The 14,619-nt window shown below is 42.1% G+C and overlaps 1 protein-coding gene across 5 annotated transcripts in view; it reads right to left on the bottom strand.

Moving 5' to 3' along the window:
* Nucleotides 1-14,619, bottom strand: part of ACBD6 (acyl-CoA binding domain containing 6) — an 84,094-nt gene that overhangs the window by 20,598 nt on the left and 48,877 nt on the right. Inside the window, exon 7 of one of the 5 annotated variants that reach the window (XM_080348960.1) lies at nucleotides 10,148-10,285. The exons of the other annotated variants lie outside the window; for them this stretch is intronic. Within the exon in view, the coding sequence (XP_080205086.1) occupies nucleotides 10,169-10,285 (117 nt within the window). The 3' untranslated portion in view covers nucleotides 10,148-10,168. Of the gene's footprint in view, nucleotides 1-10,147; nucleotides 10,286-14,619 lie in introns of those variants that run through there. 5 annotated transcript variants of the gene reach the window in all.

Raw genomic sequence — 14,619 nt, 5'->3', positions numbered from 1 at the left:
GTCCCTGTGATATTGTGCAGTTGTATCTGCCATCAGAGCAACTGTGCAACAGCATAAAATTCAAAGATAGACAGCTTCGCTTGGTGGCTTTTCACACCTTGAGTGCTCAGGAGACAATACCCTTCTCGGAGAAGAGGCACAGTACTATAGAGCGACGGTACATATTAATTTCTAAAAGAGGATTTTAATCATGCCACGTCCTCTGCAGTCGCACAGAATTTAATCTCATTGCTGACAGTGGGTGATGGGGGAGCATGTTAAGTGGAAAAGTTGTATTCAAGACCTTCTAGCAGATGTGTGCTACCGGTGGTCCCTAGGGAGGAAGAACATGACCCAAACTGGTCTCTCTCATTGCTGCCCACCCCGTCTCAGGGTCCCAACGTACCTCAGCCACTCGCACAGCAGAAACACCGGCGTGTTCCTAAAGTTCTGCACAAGGTTCAAGTATGTGGATTAATACAGTTAGCATTTATCACGGCTTACTTTACAAATATTGATTTATTAATCCAGGCAAGACCCAGGGATATATGCACATAGTATTCCCATGTTACTGAGACAGACACACACGAAAAAAGCTAGTGTCTGACTTACTCAAAGTCAAACGAGGAACAGAGCCAGGATTAGTTTCAGGATCCTGAACTCCCAGCGCTATAGCCCTCAGGACTATCAGGACATGCTGTCCTTTTCCACACTGGGTCTTCCCTCTTCTCATAAGATCTGTCTTCACCTTAGCCTACGTTTAGTCTTGCTTGCATTTATTAATCTGGGAAGAAAAAACAATGAAGAGCCCAAAGTTGAAAAACACTGAACTATGAGCTGAAGGGACTTGCTGCAGCTGGGCTGGCACGTTCCTTTGGGCTGGTCACCTTCAGTCGTCTTCATTTTTACCAAGGACTGGTTGCAGGCAGATTTACTAGTTTTAGTCAATTAAATAATTAAGTATTAAAGAGAAAAATCTCAAAGGAATTAATATCATTTGTTTTAACGGGACCTTAAAGCTCACATGAAAAGTTGTGCTTGGAATAATGAATAAATACTTTTTTAGATGCTCCTATGGAATAAAAGCAATCACTTCTCAGGAGGGATAAAATTATTCTTATTATTTTTTTTCTTCCCTGTTAAAATAAAGATGACTTCTCTGATATATCTGAAGTTTGGGAAACATAAATGATGGCCCAAAAGAATACAATTCCATAGAATAACTACAGTTGAAAAGAGAAACGATGCATGCTTTCAAGCAGCACACGTTATGCTTTCTCTCTAAAGAAAGACTACTGAGCAGTAAGTGACTAAATTCCTGTAACCTTTCTTTTGAGGTGTTAGACCAGCTTTGGACTACTAGTGGATAAAAATGAAGTATGACACAACAGATTTACTAGCTTTAAAATCCTGAGGAATTGTAAATAATGACCATACGCTTTTGTATCCGACAGCCGTGTCTGCAGCACAGGAGCACTGCAAAAAGTTAAAGTGCCTGAGTGGTAACCACACACTGTCTGAAGGAATAGCTTTTAAAAGACATGAAATTCCAAAAATACTGCAGAACCCCACAAGAAAATCATGGCAATGTATTATGTGTAATTCTTTATAATTCCTGTCATTGAACATGCTGTATGTTCTTTCCAGTCTCTGTTTGCTTGGACCATGGGAGTTGTGCTGCTTGGGCTGCCAGAGTCAAGCCCAAAGTCTGAGCGTAGATGACAGACAAGATGATAAAAGGGGATAAAACTTCACCAAACATCAAATGCTTAACAGCAGAACTGAAGCCTATATTTGGTCCTCATCTTCCTCCAGCTGCTCCTTTACTTTGCTGCTAAAATCCTTGATTTTGTTAACAAAACTTGGGCAGGAAAGTTGACTACCTGAATGTGTCAGACATCATCTCCTTTGAGTAGTGTGTTATTCATAAAAACAATATTTGTATTTATTGTATTTTATACAATATTTGTCCCCTTCCAAACCTAAACCCATCATATTTGAGATTTTAATTTATTAAGAAGTCTTTGATAATTTGCTTGTAAGAATTTCATTTAAAAAAAATTAATTTCCATTCAGATGGACCGAGACACAAGTGAGAACAGAATGACTAATAGTCCAGCAGAGATGTTTCATTTGCTGATTCAAATGTGAAAATTCAGAATGAATAAAGTAGGTTAAAGTCCATAATTAAGTAAACATGGACAGGCATTGTGTATCTGATTAGCAAGAAGAACTAAATTTACTATAAAGGGTAGATTTAGCTGCAAATGAACATATTGTAATGGCCACTAACAAATGAAAATCAACCATTCCTTAGAAAAATAACCAAGAACTAGATTTAAATTGATTATTAAATCAATTAAATCAATCCAACCTGTTGGAGTCTCTCCCATTAGTCGCTGTTAGATGCAGAGCTGCTGCCTGTACGCTATGCCCACAAAACGATGCGGTGCCAAAGGTTAGTGACAGCAACAGCACCTGCACAGAACACCCACCCAAAACTACGCCAGACGCTGCTGAGTCCTAATGCGCGCACAGACCTCTCCCAAACTGAGTTCATCCATTAATACATGGAGCCCGTTAATGTGTCCTATTTTCCTGTATTAACCAACCAAATATTTAAAAATAAAAAATGGGTCCCTGTAACAGCCTGACCCATTTTGAGAGTGCAGTGAAGCCAAACTGACTTTTATTTCTTAGAGAAAAGAAAAATAAAATTAAAAAAAAACCTGCTTAAATATGTTGCAGCATTGTGGGATTAGTTGGATGAATCCTGCAGCGGATATAATCAGCTTAATGGCAACAAAGATCACTGCAGGGTTAGTGCAGCTGTGACACTCGGAAGCATTTCACCGAAGGGGAAGGTTTGCATGAGGCTGGAATGGTCCCTTTTATTTCCAGCCTTTTTCTCCTCTCTCTGTGCAGTCGACTTCCCCATCAGCTCCATTAGCATGAAAGAATTAAGCAGGGAAATGGGTAGGGTGGAGCAATTTACGTCTGGGGGTCAGCGTACTCACACAGCGTCATATAACTCAATTAAATGGACAAATAAAGTGGTGCTAGTTGTTTTCCAAACTCAGGTTAATTTTAAGTTAATTCCCGCGCTGCTGGGGGCTAAAGGGCTGTCTGAGGCTGCCTGGTACACAGCGCCTGTTACAGAAAGAGATGCTGTAGGAGTCCTCCTCCTCTTACTCTTAGGATACTCCTTAGGAGTATCTTAGGATACTGGAGGAAACTGGTGGATAAATATGGCAAAAGTACAAACACCTTGGAAAGGAGCCATTTGCTGTAGAGCTTTGCTAAGGTCTCCCGCTCTCCGAGCTGGTAAAACTCAAGCCTGAGTAGTTGCGCTTTGGAAGAAGAGCTTTGAATGAGAATTATTTTCTATTTGCAGAATAACGACTTTTTTTTTTTAGTACCACAATGTTGTGAAGCCTTTAAAATAAACCAGTACTTGAAGATGCACGGTACTTTCTGTAAATAATGCTGTAGGAGTCCTCCTCCTCTTACTCTTAGGATACTCCTTAGGAGTATCTTAGGATGCTGTAGGAGGAGGACTCCTACAGCATCTCCTAAGAGTATCCTTACTCTGAGGGTATTCTTAGTATCCTCATCTTCCCAGAAAAAAGAGAGACTGAAAGTAAAGGCTTGATTTCCCTAATTACAACTCTATTCGCATTGCCAAATCCATTGCTTTGTATTATACCTTTTCTCACTGTTAAATTGAAAAATACTGAAATACAGTAGAACATAACAGATGTAAAGAGATTTTTAGCCTGCCCTGTAAGAAATTAAGAAACACTGTTTTCTAGGCTTCTTAAATTAAGACTTTCATCAGTAAATCCAGTGATCTACTTCCCACGTATAGTATTAACACACACAAAAATAAGCAAGTAAACCCTAACCTATTTACCACTATTCTGTTTCTGGGCTTTGCTTCCTCCAGGAATAAAGCCCCAGAGATACAGGTGAACGTACTAATGACTGAAAACAGCTGAGGACAAATACCAAAGACCCACAAATCTGTTACCTGGAGGAAACTGGTGGATAAATATGGCAAAAGTACAAACACCTTGGAAAGGAGCCATTTGCTGTAGAGCTTTGCTAAGGTCTCCCGCTCTCCGAGCTGGTAAAACTCAAGCCTGAGTAGTTGCGCTTTGGAAGAAGAGCTTTGAATGAGAATTATTTTCTATTTGCAGAATAACGACTTTTTTTTTTTAGTACCACAATGTTGTGAAGCCTTTAAAATAAACCAGTACTTGAAGATGCACGGTACTTTCTGTAAATAATGCAAGTGTGCCTTCATTTCCTTGGCTAAAACTTCCTCCGATTTCTCCAAAACATTGGTTCAACACCCCACTGTCACTCTCCCCATCAGAAATACTTGCACTTCAGCAGTTCTGCTTGGATATAATTTGTAAAGTGCTAGGCAAATAAGCAGACTCTGAAATGGGAAACGTTATTGACAGACTACCTGGCACTGAGCTTTCAAGCCCACGCGGAACGTCAGGAGGCCAGATTTGCACATGTCAAGTCCATCACCTCAGGAGGCTTTCAAAGTTTTGCTTTTTGCGACTCTACAAAATGCTTCTCTGGAGCCATTATATGAATTAGTTGGGAAGGGGCGAGGGGGAAGGAGGAGTAGCTAAGAACAGCAATACACCCCTATGAGGACATTTAGAAGCATCTGGCTCAGAGATATTAAGAAAGGAAAGAAAAATTAATCATGCCAGCTGGGAAAAAAAACCCAACCAAACCTGGCATCAGCACAGCCACCTTGTCATAAGGCAGATATCAATAATGTGAACCTCCAGGGAACACGCAGACATCTGAAAGATCCGCTTGTTGGCTATCACAGAGCGGGCAGGTTTAACTGATGCTTCTTTGAAACCTTCTGAATCTTACACTAAAACACCTCTTAGGATTTTTTTTTTCCAGCAAAATGAAACCCTCAGTGCTAAAGATGAGGCATTTACTGCATTTCTCTCCTTTTCCTCAGTGGTGTCCAGGGAGGGCAACGCACCTTGCTGCTTATAATCTTCAATTGTCCGCAGCAGAATGAATCAATGCCCAGTAATTGAGTGCAAAAATGTCCAATGCTGAAGCGGTGGATACTGGATAATTAAGATGTTAGGAAAAGGAAAACAAAAGGATTCATTCCTGGGGATACCTGGGCACTTCACTGCAACAGACTTTGACAGTGGGAGGCCTCATCAGGCGTTTGCCGTGTAATGTTCCGTAGACCTGTAGCTCAGCTGTCCAGTAGTTAGGAGGGACACGAAAGAGAGAAACGAGGTGAAAACCAGCTGAGTATTTTGAAAAGAGAAGCAGCAAAAAGGATCTTGCCAAAATGAAAAATAACAATGGGAAAACACACTCCTGGCCAAGACACCACAGCAATAGGGGTCCAGCCTGATGCTGCACCTCCTCAGGGTAGGACGTAAAGTCGGTGGCCGCAACAATAACTAGAACTGATATTTTCAAGACAATTTATTTAGTCAATGAAACATAGCAAAACGCTCCTTTTTTTCTACCTTATTACTTCTCCAGAGCCACAACGTTTCCTTCCTAACTCACTGAAGGCAAACACAATAAAGGAACCACTAATATGCTCGTGTTTGGGAAATGAGGAGTGTTGCTAAAAGCATGCCAGGCACCCCCAGCATAACCTTACACAGATTTTCTGATCTCTTGGACCATCTGTGATTAGCTACAACTTCACAGGACACACAGCTGACTTACTGAAGTGTACCCAGATACAAATTAAGCATCTCAAAGACAAAATGATTGAAAAGCACTGAGCTGGATGTTTATATGTTACCCAATGATGCAGGAGGTGCCGCTATAGGAGCTAAGCCGTATCCACATCAAACCAGATGGGTTGTGGTTGGCAAATCTGGACAGACAATTCCCCACTTAGGGAATATTGCTCAGATATTCTCAGTTTAGAAACAGTTTGTAAACTCCTACCTTTAAGAGGAAGATGACATCTTGGAGACCAGCGTTGTACCAGGTGGCACAAGGGTGAAAGCATCATGCATCCAGAAATGCAGTGCTACTATCTGCCTAAACCAGAAGCAATTTTGCAGCTGGATGACTGTGTTTTTAAACCACTCTATCCCAAGAGGAAACATTTTCTGCAGTGGGTACAGCTGTGATACATTCCTATGCAAATGAAGCCATTTTCTCTTTTTCTCTATGAAAAGTCTCCAATTTCTTCCCCATCGCTGAACTTATCTCCCAATAAACTTGATAAAAAGCAACAATTGGAGTTGTTTTTTTTTCAACCGATCCCAGAAAGGGACACATTCATCCCTAAGATAAATGTCAGTAAAAGTCCCACTGACTTCAGCAGGGAATTCACGTGTTTATCCTTCATCAGGAGTCCTCAGCAATGCCACCTTTCCATCCTTTAAATCCTCAGTAACACAACTTCTGCCACGACCCTGTGTCACCGCTGTCTGGCATTGCTTGGGGATGCAATGAGCCAAGAATACCATTTTTCTGCTGATCTCTGTTTTGTTCTCTTCCATTCGCTCAACCTTTCCATTTGCACTACCCGCTGCAGCTGATGCCAAAACGATCTCTCTGGGATGGGGACAGTCCTCCTTCTTGCTTGGTGCCTCGACTGGCATTTCTACTAGTTAAAACAGACAAAATGAGGTAGAAGAGCTGAGGGCACAATTAAACCTGCCACTGTCTATGTACCAGCGGACAGCTCTGCCTGGCTGGTGCGCAGAAAGGCACTGCGGTCACATTCACTGCTCACATACATCTGAGAAAAGAACTGGGCAAAACAGTGAAAACCTGCATTTTTAGTCAGTTTTTTAAAAGCTTGAAGAGATTTTCTTTTGCGCTTAAGTTGGCTCTTCCTTTCCCTCAGGCAAAACAAAACATAACACTTTCTCTATGATTTTGTAGTTATTCTTAGGTAAATTCAGAGAGCTATTTCATATTATAATTCATATGTGGACAAGAGGAACATTTGAGCTGATATGCAAAACAAAACAACCTATGCCTTAACACAGATCTATATGAATACGTTACATCATCTTTGATTTTAGACTCGATATACATTTATACACTGTCTTTACGTTGCGGTTCATCCCAAGCGACCAGGCTCTTGTGGGTTAGCAAGTTGTTTTTCACCAGCAGATGCGTGCAAACTGACCACATCCGCGCTTAAGTTTTCCATCTGAGAAGTAAAATTAATGACTTAAAGTCACCATAGTGTTGCTGCTGCTGTGAAACATCCAGATCGAAACTGCCTTCATGGTTTAAATTAACCTCTTTTACTTTGCAATTAGGACTGGAGGTAAGGGTGTACATGATTGCTTCCCGTCATTCAAAAAACAGCACTCGGTTATTAAGCTATGAAAAATTGATCATTTGTAATTGCTGAGCCATAACTTTACATATCTCTTCTGAGTTTGGCCGCTGGAATTTAAAGTGCAATGCTCAATTTCACACCACTTCAGAAGCCAAAGTGTCGTGTAATCGGTGAACACTGCTTGAAAATATCCTGACAACAGCATCAGGAATGGAGCATCACAGAGAAGGTAACCAGGCAGCTTTAGCAGACCCAGCTTATGACTCAGATTTCATCTGCACCGTCTGCATGTGAGTAAAACTCCAGCATAAGAAAAAAATAAAAGGAAAAAAAGAAAAAAGAGTAAATTGAAATTTCCTGTGGACAGGTAAGCCTGCCTCTGGCTGAGTCCAAGCACATCTGAATGGTCGCACCCAAAGAGTTGTGGTCAACGGCTCAATGTCCAAGTGGTGACCAGTGACAAGTGGCCTTCCTCAGGGAGCAGTACTGGGACCAGCAACACGGACAGTGGGACTGATGCGCCCTTAGCAAGTTTGCTGATGACACCAAGCTGTGTGGTGCGGTCAGGTGGGTGGCAGGAGATGGCAACCAGAGCAACCTTGACAGGTCTGTGCAAACCTCATGAAGTTCAACAAGGTCAAATGCAAGGTCCTGCACATGGGTCAGGGCAATCCTGAGCACAAATACCGCCTGAGCAGAGAATGGATTGAGAGCAGCCTTGAAGGAGAAAGACTTGGGGGTGTTGGTGGATGAGAAGCTCAACACAAGCCAGCAATATGCGTTGGCAGCCCAAAAAGCCAACCGTGTCCTGGGCTGCAGCAAAAGTGTGACCAGCAGGTCAAGGGAGGTGATTCTACCGTTCTACTCTACTCTGGTGAGACCCCACCTGGAGTCCTGTGTCCAACTCTGGAGCCCTCAGCACAGGACAGACATGGACCTGTTGGAGAGGGGCCAAAGGAGCCACAGAAATGATCCAGGGCTGGAACAGCTCTGCTGGGAGGACAGGCTGAGAGAGTTGGGGTGTCCAGCTGGAGAAGAGAAGGCTCTGGGAAGGTATCACTGCCCATGGCATGGGGGTTGGAACTATAAGAGATAATCTTTAAGGTCCCTTCCAACCCAAACCATTCTGTGATTGTATGAACAGTCCTGGATAAGAATAACCTTTAATGCTATTCCCATTGTTCTCCCCTGCCTCACAAAAATACTGCTGGTTGTATAGTAAAGGAAAGAAATATCACAGAAAAAAAAAAAATCAATTAAAAGAAATTTGCAAACCATTATGTTCGAGTATCTCATTTAGAGGAGCCATTTTTTATCTGTAGGGCAACTAATTGCAGTACTATCGCAGCAGTAACATCATGCATCAGAGAAGGTGACAACGTTTTTAGGGGTATTTATTGTAAGCACACTAAATTCAAGACTGTACCCCACAAATTCATTTTAAAGGGTGACAGAAGTCAGCTGGCTAGAGCTGTTATTGCTAATAGCTAGAAAAGACCCACTTAATCACTTTGCATTTTTATTTGTAGAAGATAAAGAAACATTTCTTTCCCTAATAGTTTCATGCTTGTTTCATCTCATTTTATCTGGACTGCAAGATCTGTTTAATTTCATTTGATCAGTTTTCTAAGGGTCTTAGAACTACCATATTTTTATAATCTTGTTATATCCATGAGATAAAAAACGATTATTTGCCCCACCATTTCCCAAATGGGAAACCAAGACACAAAGAAATCAAGTGACTCGTTCAAGGTCACGCCAGGATTCTGTAGCAAAACTGGAGAATTAGAAACCTGAACTAGACTCTGAAAAGAGCCACAAAGGGAATTTCCTCACTGAGTCAACAGGCATTCTACAGACCTAGACATCTACCGCTATGTTATTTTATAATATATATAACCGTGGACAACCCAGTTCTGAATGGACAGATGGTGTTATTTTTGTCAGCTGAAAAAAAGAATGAATTCCCTCTAATAAGTAAAACTAGCCTACCACCACCACCTGAAGTTCAGCAAAAGCACTTGAAAGTATATCTGGAATTTTCAAATAGCAGGTCTACATCACATGTGTGTCTCTATGAAGAGCAAAAAAAATGGTTCCATTCATATTTTAATTTCTTTCTCCTAAACCTTAGCAGAGCCATAATGCAACTTAAAGGGAAATATGCATTTCAAAGCTCAGTGCATTCAAGACACGTGTTGCTCATGACATTTTGCTGTTAAGTGGCGAATTCTTCAGCATTGTGGTACATCTGCATTTTTCTGTTAGCTTTTGTATGAACTCAAAATAAGTTACTCAGACTCCCTCTCCTCCCGATGACGGGGAAAACAACAGCCACCAATGCAATTTTATTTGCAACTGTAAGTGTTTAACAGCCTCAAGAACTCTGTTTTGCTCCTGACCAGGCAGGAACACAGAGACAATGCAACAAAAACCCAGAGAGTGAAGCCACCAGCTTAAGAGGAGGAGGTTGAGGTTGTGCCATGAATGAGCCAAGTAGCACGTAGTATAATAGCAACCAGTATGTAGCAACAGTAGGATATAGTAATAGTAATTAATATATGTATTGAACAGCTGCCTTGTTCTGTCCACATGAAGCAAATGTCCTGCAGTGGAACACAACATGTGTCTTCCAGAGACGGTTTCAAAAGTGTGTGAGGATCCAGCAACCATTTATACACACAGAGATAGCAACAGTTAAAACCCAAAAGCTGACCAGAGAAGGCACCTGACCTAGAGCTCTTTAAGCCTCAACAGCAGAGCTGGAGAAATCTTCTGGGCATTTCTAGCAAGTTGGACATTAACAGATGCTTTAGACTTATGCAGTGTTAATGGGAGGAGCAGGTATGTCAAACTAAGTCACTGGCTGCGTCCAAGCTGCGGTTTCCATCTCTCTTCCAAGCTGTGTTGAAGTACATTGGCAGAACAACATCCATCAGGGACAGATCGAATGCTGACCACAGCAGTATTTGTCCTCTGCAAAGAGGATACGAGCAGAACAGTCAAATCTGCATAAACATCACATTAATAACAGACTGGGTGAAGATTGCATTTTGATATTGCACTCCAGTTGAAGGACCTACTTATTTAAGAGTTCAGAGAAGCTTCTTCAGTCGCTGGTGTTGACCAGTATTTCAATATCACTCCTAGGGTAGGGCTGTGTGTACGGTACAAAGCCGCAGCTCTCAGGATGGGACCTCACACTCCTTGCCCAGACTTAGGGGATCAGTGCTGGAGTCAAACCCAAAGTCATGCCGTGCTTGGGAAGCCAGTCATCATAGCACATTCAAACCCCTACAAATACACATTTTTGGAGGTCAGAGCAGAGACACTGACTGATTTTCTGAAGAACAAGCAAGATCACATCTGCCTCTGCTTGTTTCTCCAGCACTACAAATCTACCTTAATGATTATTTACACTTTCCTCTTCCAACCTTCCTCTCTCCTCTTATGTAAACAAACTAAAAATACAGACTTGGCATTAAGCCCATCTACTGCTCAGCTTCCCCTGCTCCTAAAGGTCTTTCTCTGGACAAGCTGTGATTTAGCTCCAAGTTCCTGTAAGCCTGAGCAACTTCTTCCACCCTCCATCAGCACTAATGTGACACATGCCCTTGTGCTACCGCTGAGACCTGCACCTTGAGAAACCAAATCCAAATTTCAGCATGACTCAGTGGACTTCTTCATGGGTATCCTTCTCCTCTGGCTCCCACGAGCCTTTTCTGGGTTCTTCAGGGCTTTGGAGGGACCACTCACAAAAGTCACCCTACACTGTACGTGCCATGGGACTTTGCCCCCAACAAGACCAAGACCTCTGGCCAGTGTCAGATAATCCGTCACTATAAGCTACTTGTATCCAAGCCAGATATTTATTGCTATTGATCTGCCTGGTCCCAGCGAAAGACTTTTGTTCTCCCAACCCGGGACTTTGACCTCAATTAAGTTATGAATTTCAATCCGATAGACTGCTCCACTTACCCTGCTGCTCTCCCTGACTGGATTAATTAGAATTAGCTAGGCTGGGAGTCACCCCGAGCGCCTCATGGATCATGTTATTTTAATAATAAATAAAGAGACGGCAGCAGCATACAAGGAAGGATTTTGAAAGATTGTTCATCCAAGAGCATCATTCAGAACCTGCCAATACTAATTTCTCAGAGTTTGATTACCTCATTTACTTCTTTTTATTTCTATTCATTAATTGAGTTTTATCCCTCATTACTTCAGCTCCCCAAATGTGCCCTTCCTATAAAGGAACCAGACATACACTTTGCTGTTGCAAAGTTTTATTACTGCAGCTCATCAAAAGTACAGTTAGCAGGAATGGAATAGTCATTAAGCATTTAATAATCTAATAGTGCTGAGAAAATATATGTATATAATAGGGGAGGGGCAAAGGGAAGGAGAGGGACAAGACAACCCTGCCTACTGCCACAAAGCATGCACCGAGGGATCTTTATACAGGTAGTTAATTGGCTTCTTCAAGAGAGTAACATCTAACACTGGAGAAAATGCATATTCCCATCAGGATATTTCCTGACATCACAGTAAGGCCTTTGATACAATCCTAAAACAGGCTGAAGTTTCTGAACTAGTGAATCGGGGCCTGATAGCTACATTATCCTCATTACTTCTCTTTCCCTAGAAAAGCAATTACATACTTGAAGATGTCGGGTTGCCCAGCACTATACTGAAGTGGATTGTCTCGGTCAGCCATGTCACAGACATACTATGGAGTTATTGACCCATAAATGAACATTTATTTGTCACGCTCATTTTAATGTTTAATTGGCTGGAACTGGAGAAAGGGATTTAGATGATGTAAGCTTATCAATTCTTGCACCTCTGGCATCCAGCTCGCAGACAGCCAAGTCCTAACCTGAGAACAAACACGGCAGACAACTTCAACGCACATTCCACCTTCATCTAAGTTCAGGTCTTCATTTTACAAGGAACTCTTCTCAGGATAAGGTGATTTATTCCAGCCAAGTTAAGCCTTGTCATGAGAGGATGGAAGACCCATTTCAACATGGGATGTCTAAGGTGGGACAGCCAACTGGTCTGTTAGATAAACCAGAAAGTTACTCCAGGATTGGATTTACTTGTTTGGTTGCTAAAGGGAACAACTGGGGGGTCTCTGAGGCAGAAGGAGGGTGGCACCAGCATTTGTTTTCTTATGCAGGCACCATTGAGACCTCTGCTGCCCCTCACACCAGCAGGCATGCTCATTCACACAGATTTCCAAGAGGCTTTTGATACATCCCTCACCAAAGGCTGTTCAATGATACTGTCACAGAGCAAGAGGGATGGTCTTCGCACTGATTAATAACTGATTACAAAAATAAAGATTGAAGAGGAATAAATGCCCAGTTTGCACAGCTGCTGGTGATCGCTGGTGTCTCTGAGGGATCTCTGCAAGGGCTTGGGTTGTTCAACCCACACAAGTGAACAGGGGAAGCAGGCTGAGAGTGAAGCATCCAATTCGAGCCAAAAGCTGACTATAAAATGCTACAAAAGGATCTTAAAAGCAACAGGGTGAAAAAGCTGCAGATGAAGTTCAGCGTGAACAGACACCGAGTAATGCACATGCGGAGAAACCATCTTTGGTCTAAATCCACAGCAATGGGTTCCGAACTACCTACTACCTCTGTGGAAACAGATAAGGAGTCACAGTAGACAGTTCTATCATAACTTTAGCTCAGTATTAAATAGTAGTTAATCAAAGCCAAAACCCAATGCATTTGAAGCAAAAAAACACCAGAGGAAATAAGAAAACATCAATATATTGCTTCATTAAACCTCATATTGCACTTACAGGTGGGGCACCAAGAAGTGCTGCTCCCCTCAGCTGAAGTGAAATAAGGGAGAACTAGAATTGATTCAAAGGGTGACAAGGAGGAGCAAAGTTACTGAGCAGCTTCCAAGCGGGGTACAATTAAATAGATTAAACTTCTCAGTCTGAGAAAGAAGTGATCAAGGGGAATCAAGGAGGCCAATAAAGTCAAAAGCAGGACAGAGAAGGTAACTTGGGGAACAATTACTGTTTCTCATTACACAAGAATGATGGGATCTTGCATGAAATGATCATGGCAAGTGCAAAGCAAATGCACAGTTAAACTACAGAACTCCCACTGGCATAACAGGTTGGGAATCCAAAAGGAGATGAGAGAAATTTATCAAAGAAAACACCAGGAGCATAAAGATAATACCAATGGTTCAGGAAGCCTCCAAACCACAGACTCCAGGAAAATATATGGAATTATCTCTGTATGCTTACCCTACTATGTCTCCTAAGCATTCACTTGTTCCTGCTGCTAGAGACATGATACTGGGCTAGAAAGACTCCTGCACTGACAGCTCTTCACATGGATGCAGAAATGGGATGTACAAGCTGAGAGATGGAAACCTTCTAAATTAACTTTTCCATTTTGATTGCTGTTTTGCCACTTAAAATCCATGGAGCCAAAAACCAGCTATGATCAGCAAAAATCTTATTTAAAATCTGAACAAAATAAGCATAGTTATTTCCCCAACACCTGAAGTGTTAGAACAATCTCACTTGGGAAAACTAACAAAAGTCCTTCGCGCTAAGGACTGCAAATTCAAGATGTCCCAATGATGCAGTCAGAACTGCCTTGTTGTTAGTTTTTGTTATGTAGGTTTGTTTTGCTTTGCTTTTTAAAGCAAACTGGAAGAGACAACTGCCGACAACAGATGAATACAAAATTTCATTTGGAAAGTAAAACCAGACTTTCTCATATTGAAAAGTCCTCAGGGAGGAGGCGAGTGGCACAACTCCTTCAAAACAGGGAAAGCTTTTTCAGGTGGCTGAACGAAAGAGAAAAAAGAAAGATGTTCTAGGAACCACCTCTCCTGAGCAAAGAGGAGCTGACTGCTTGGCCAAGGTTGCTGCTCTGGCAGGGAGAGGTGACACCAAGGCGATAGGAAATGAAGCAAGGCCGGAGGACCATTCCTGCTGTGATTAGAGACCATTCCTATGGTGACATTCACCTGAAAAACCAGCTCGGCTGCCAGCGGTATCCTGTTGCGCAGTTAACCAAACACCTTAATGAGGGGCTAAAGCATTTCCAACAATGACTTCACAAATTACAGGTGTCCTAACACATGCTCATTTCAAAGATGACCCTGGGACCAAGACACAAAGGGGCACAGGACCATCCCATGTCCTTGCAGGGAGGCATTCTAGGTAAGGTTGTTTTCTGCATCTGCAGAGACAAAGACATTTTGGGACTACCAAGCCACCAAAGTGCCTTCCTCTGCACAACACAGCCCTCAAAACACAGTGATGC

Source organism: Nesoenas mayeri (genome assembly GCF_963082525.1).
Source record: "Nesoenas mayeri genome assembly, chromosome: 8".
Lineage (NCBI taxonomy): Eukaryota > Metazoa > Chordata > Aves > Columbiformes > Columbidae > Nesoenas > Nesoenas mayeri.
Note: the sequence above shows the minus strand (reverse complement) of the source record. Positions and strands in the feature narration are given on the sequence as shown.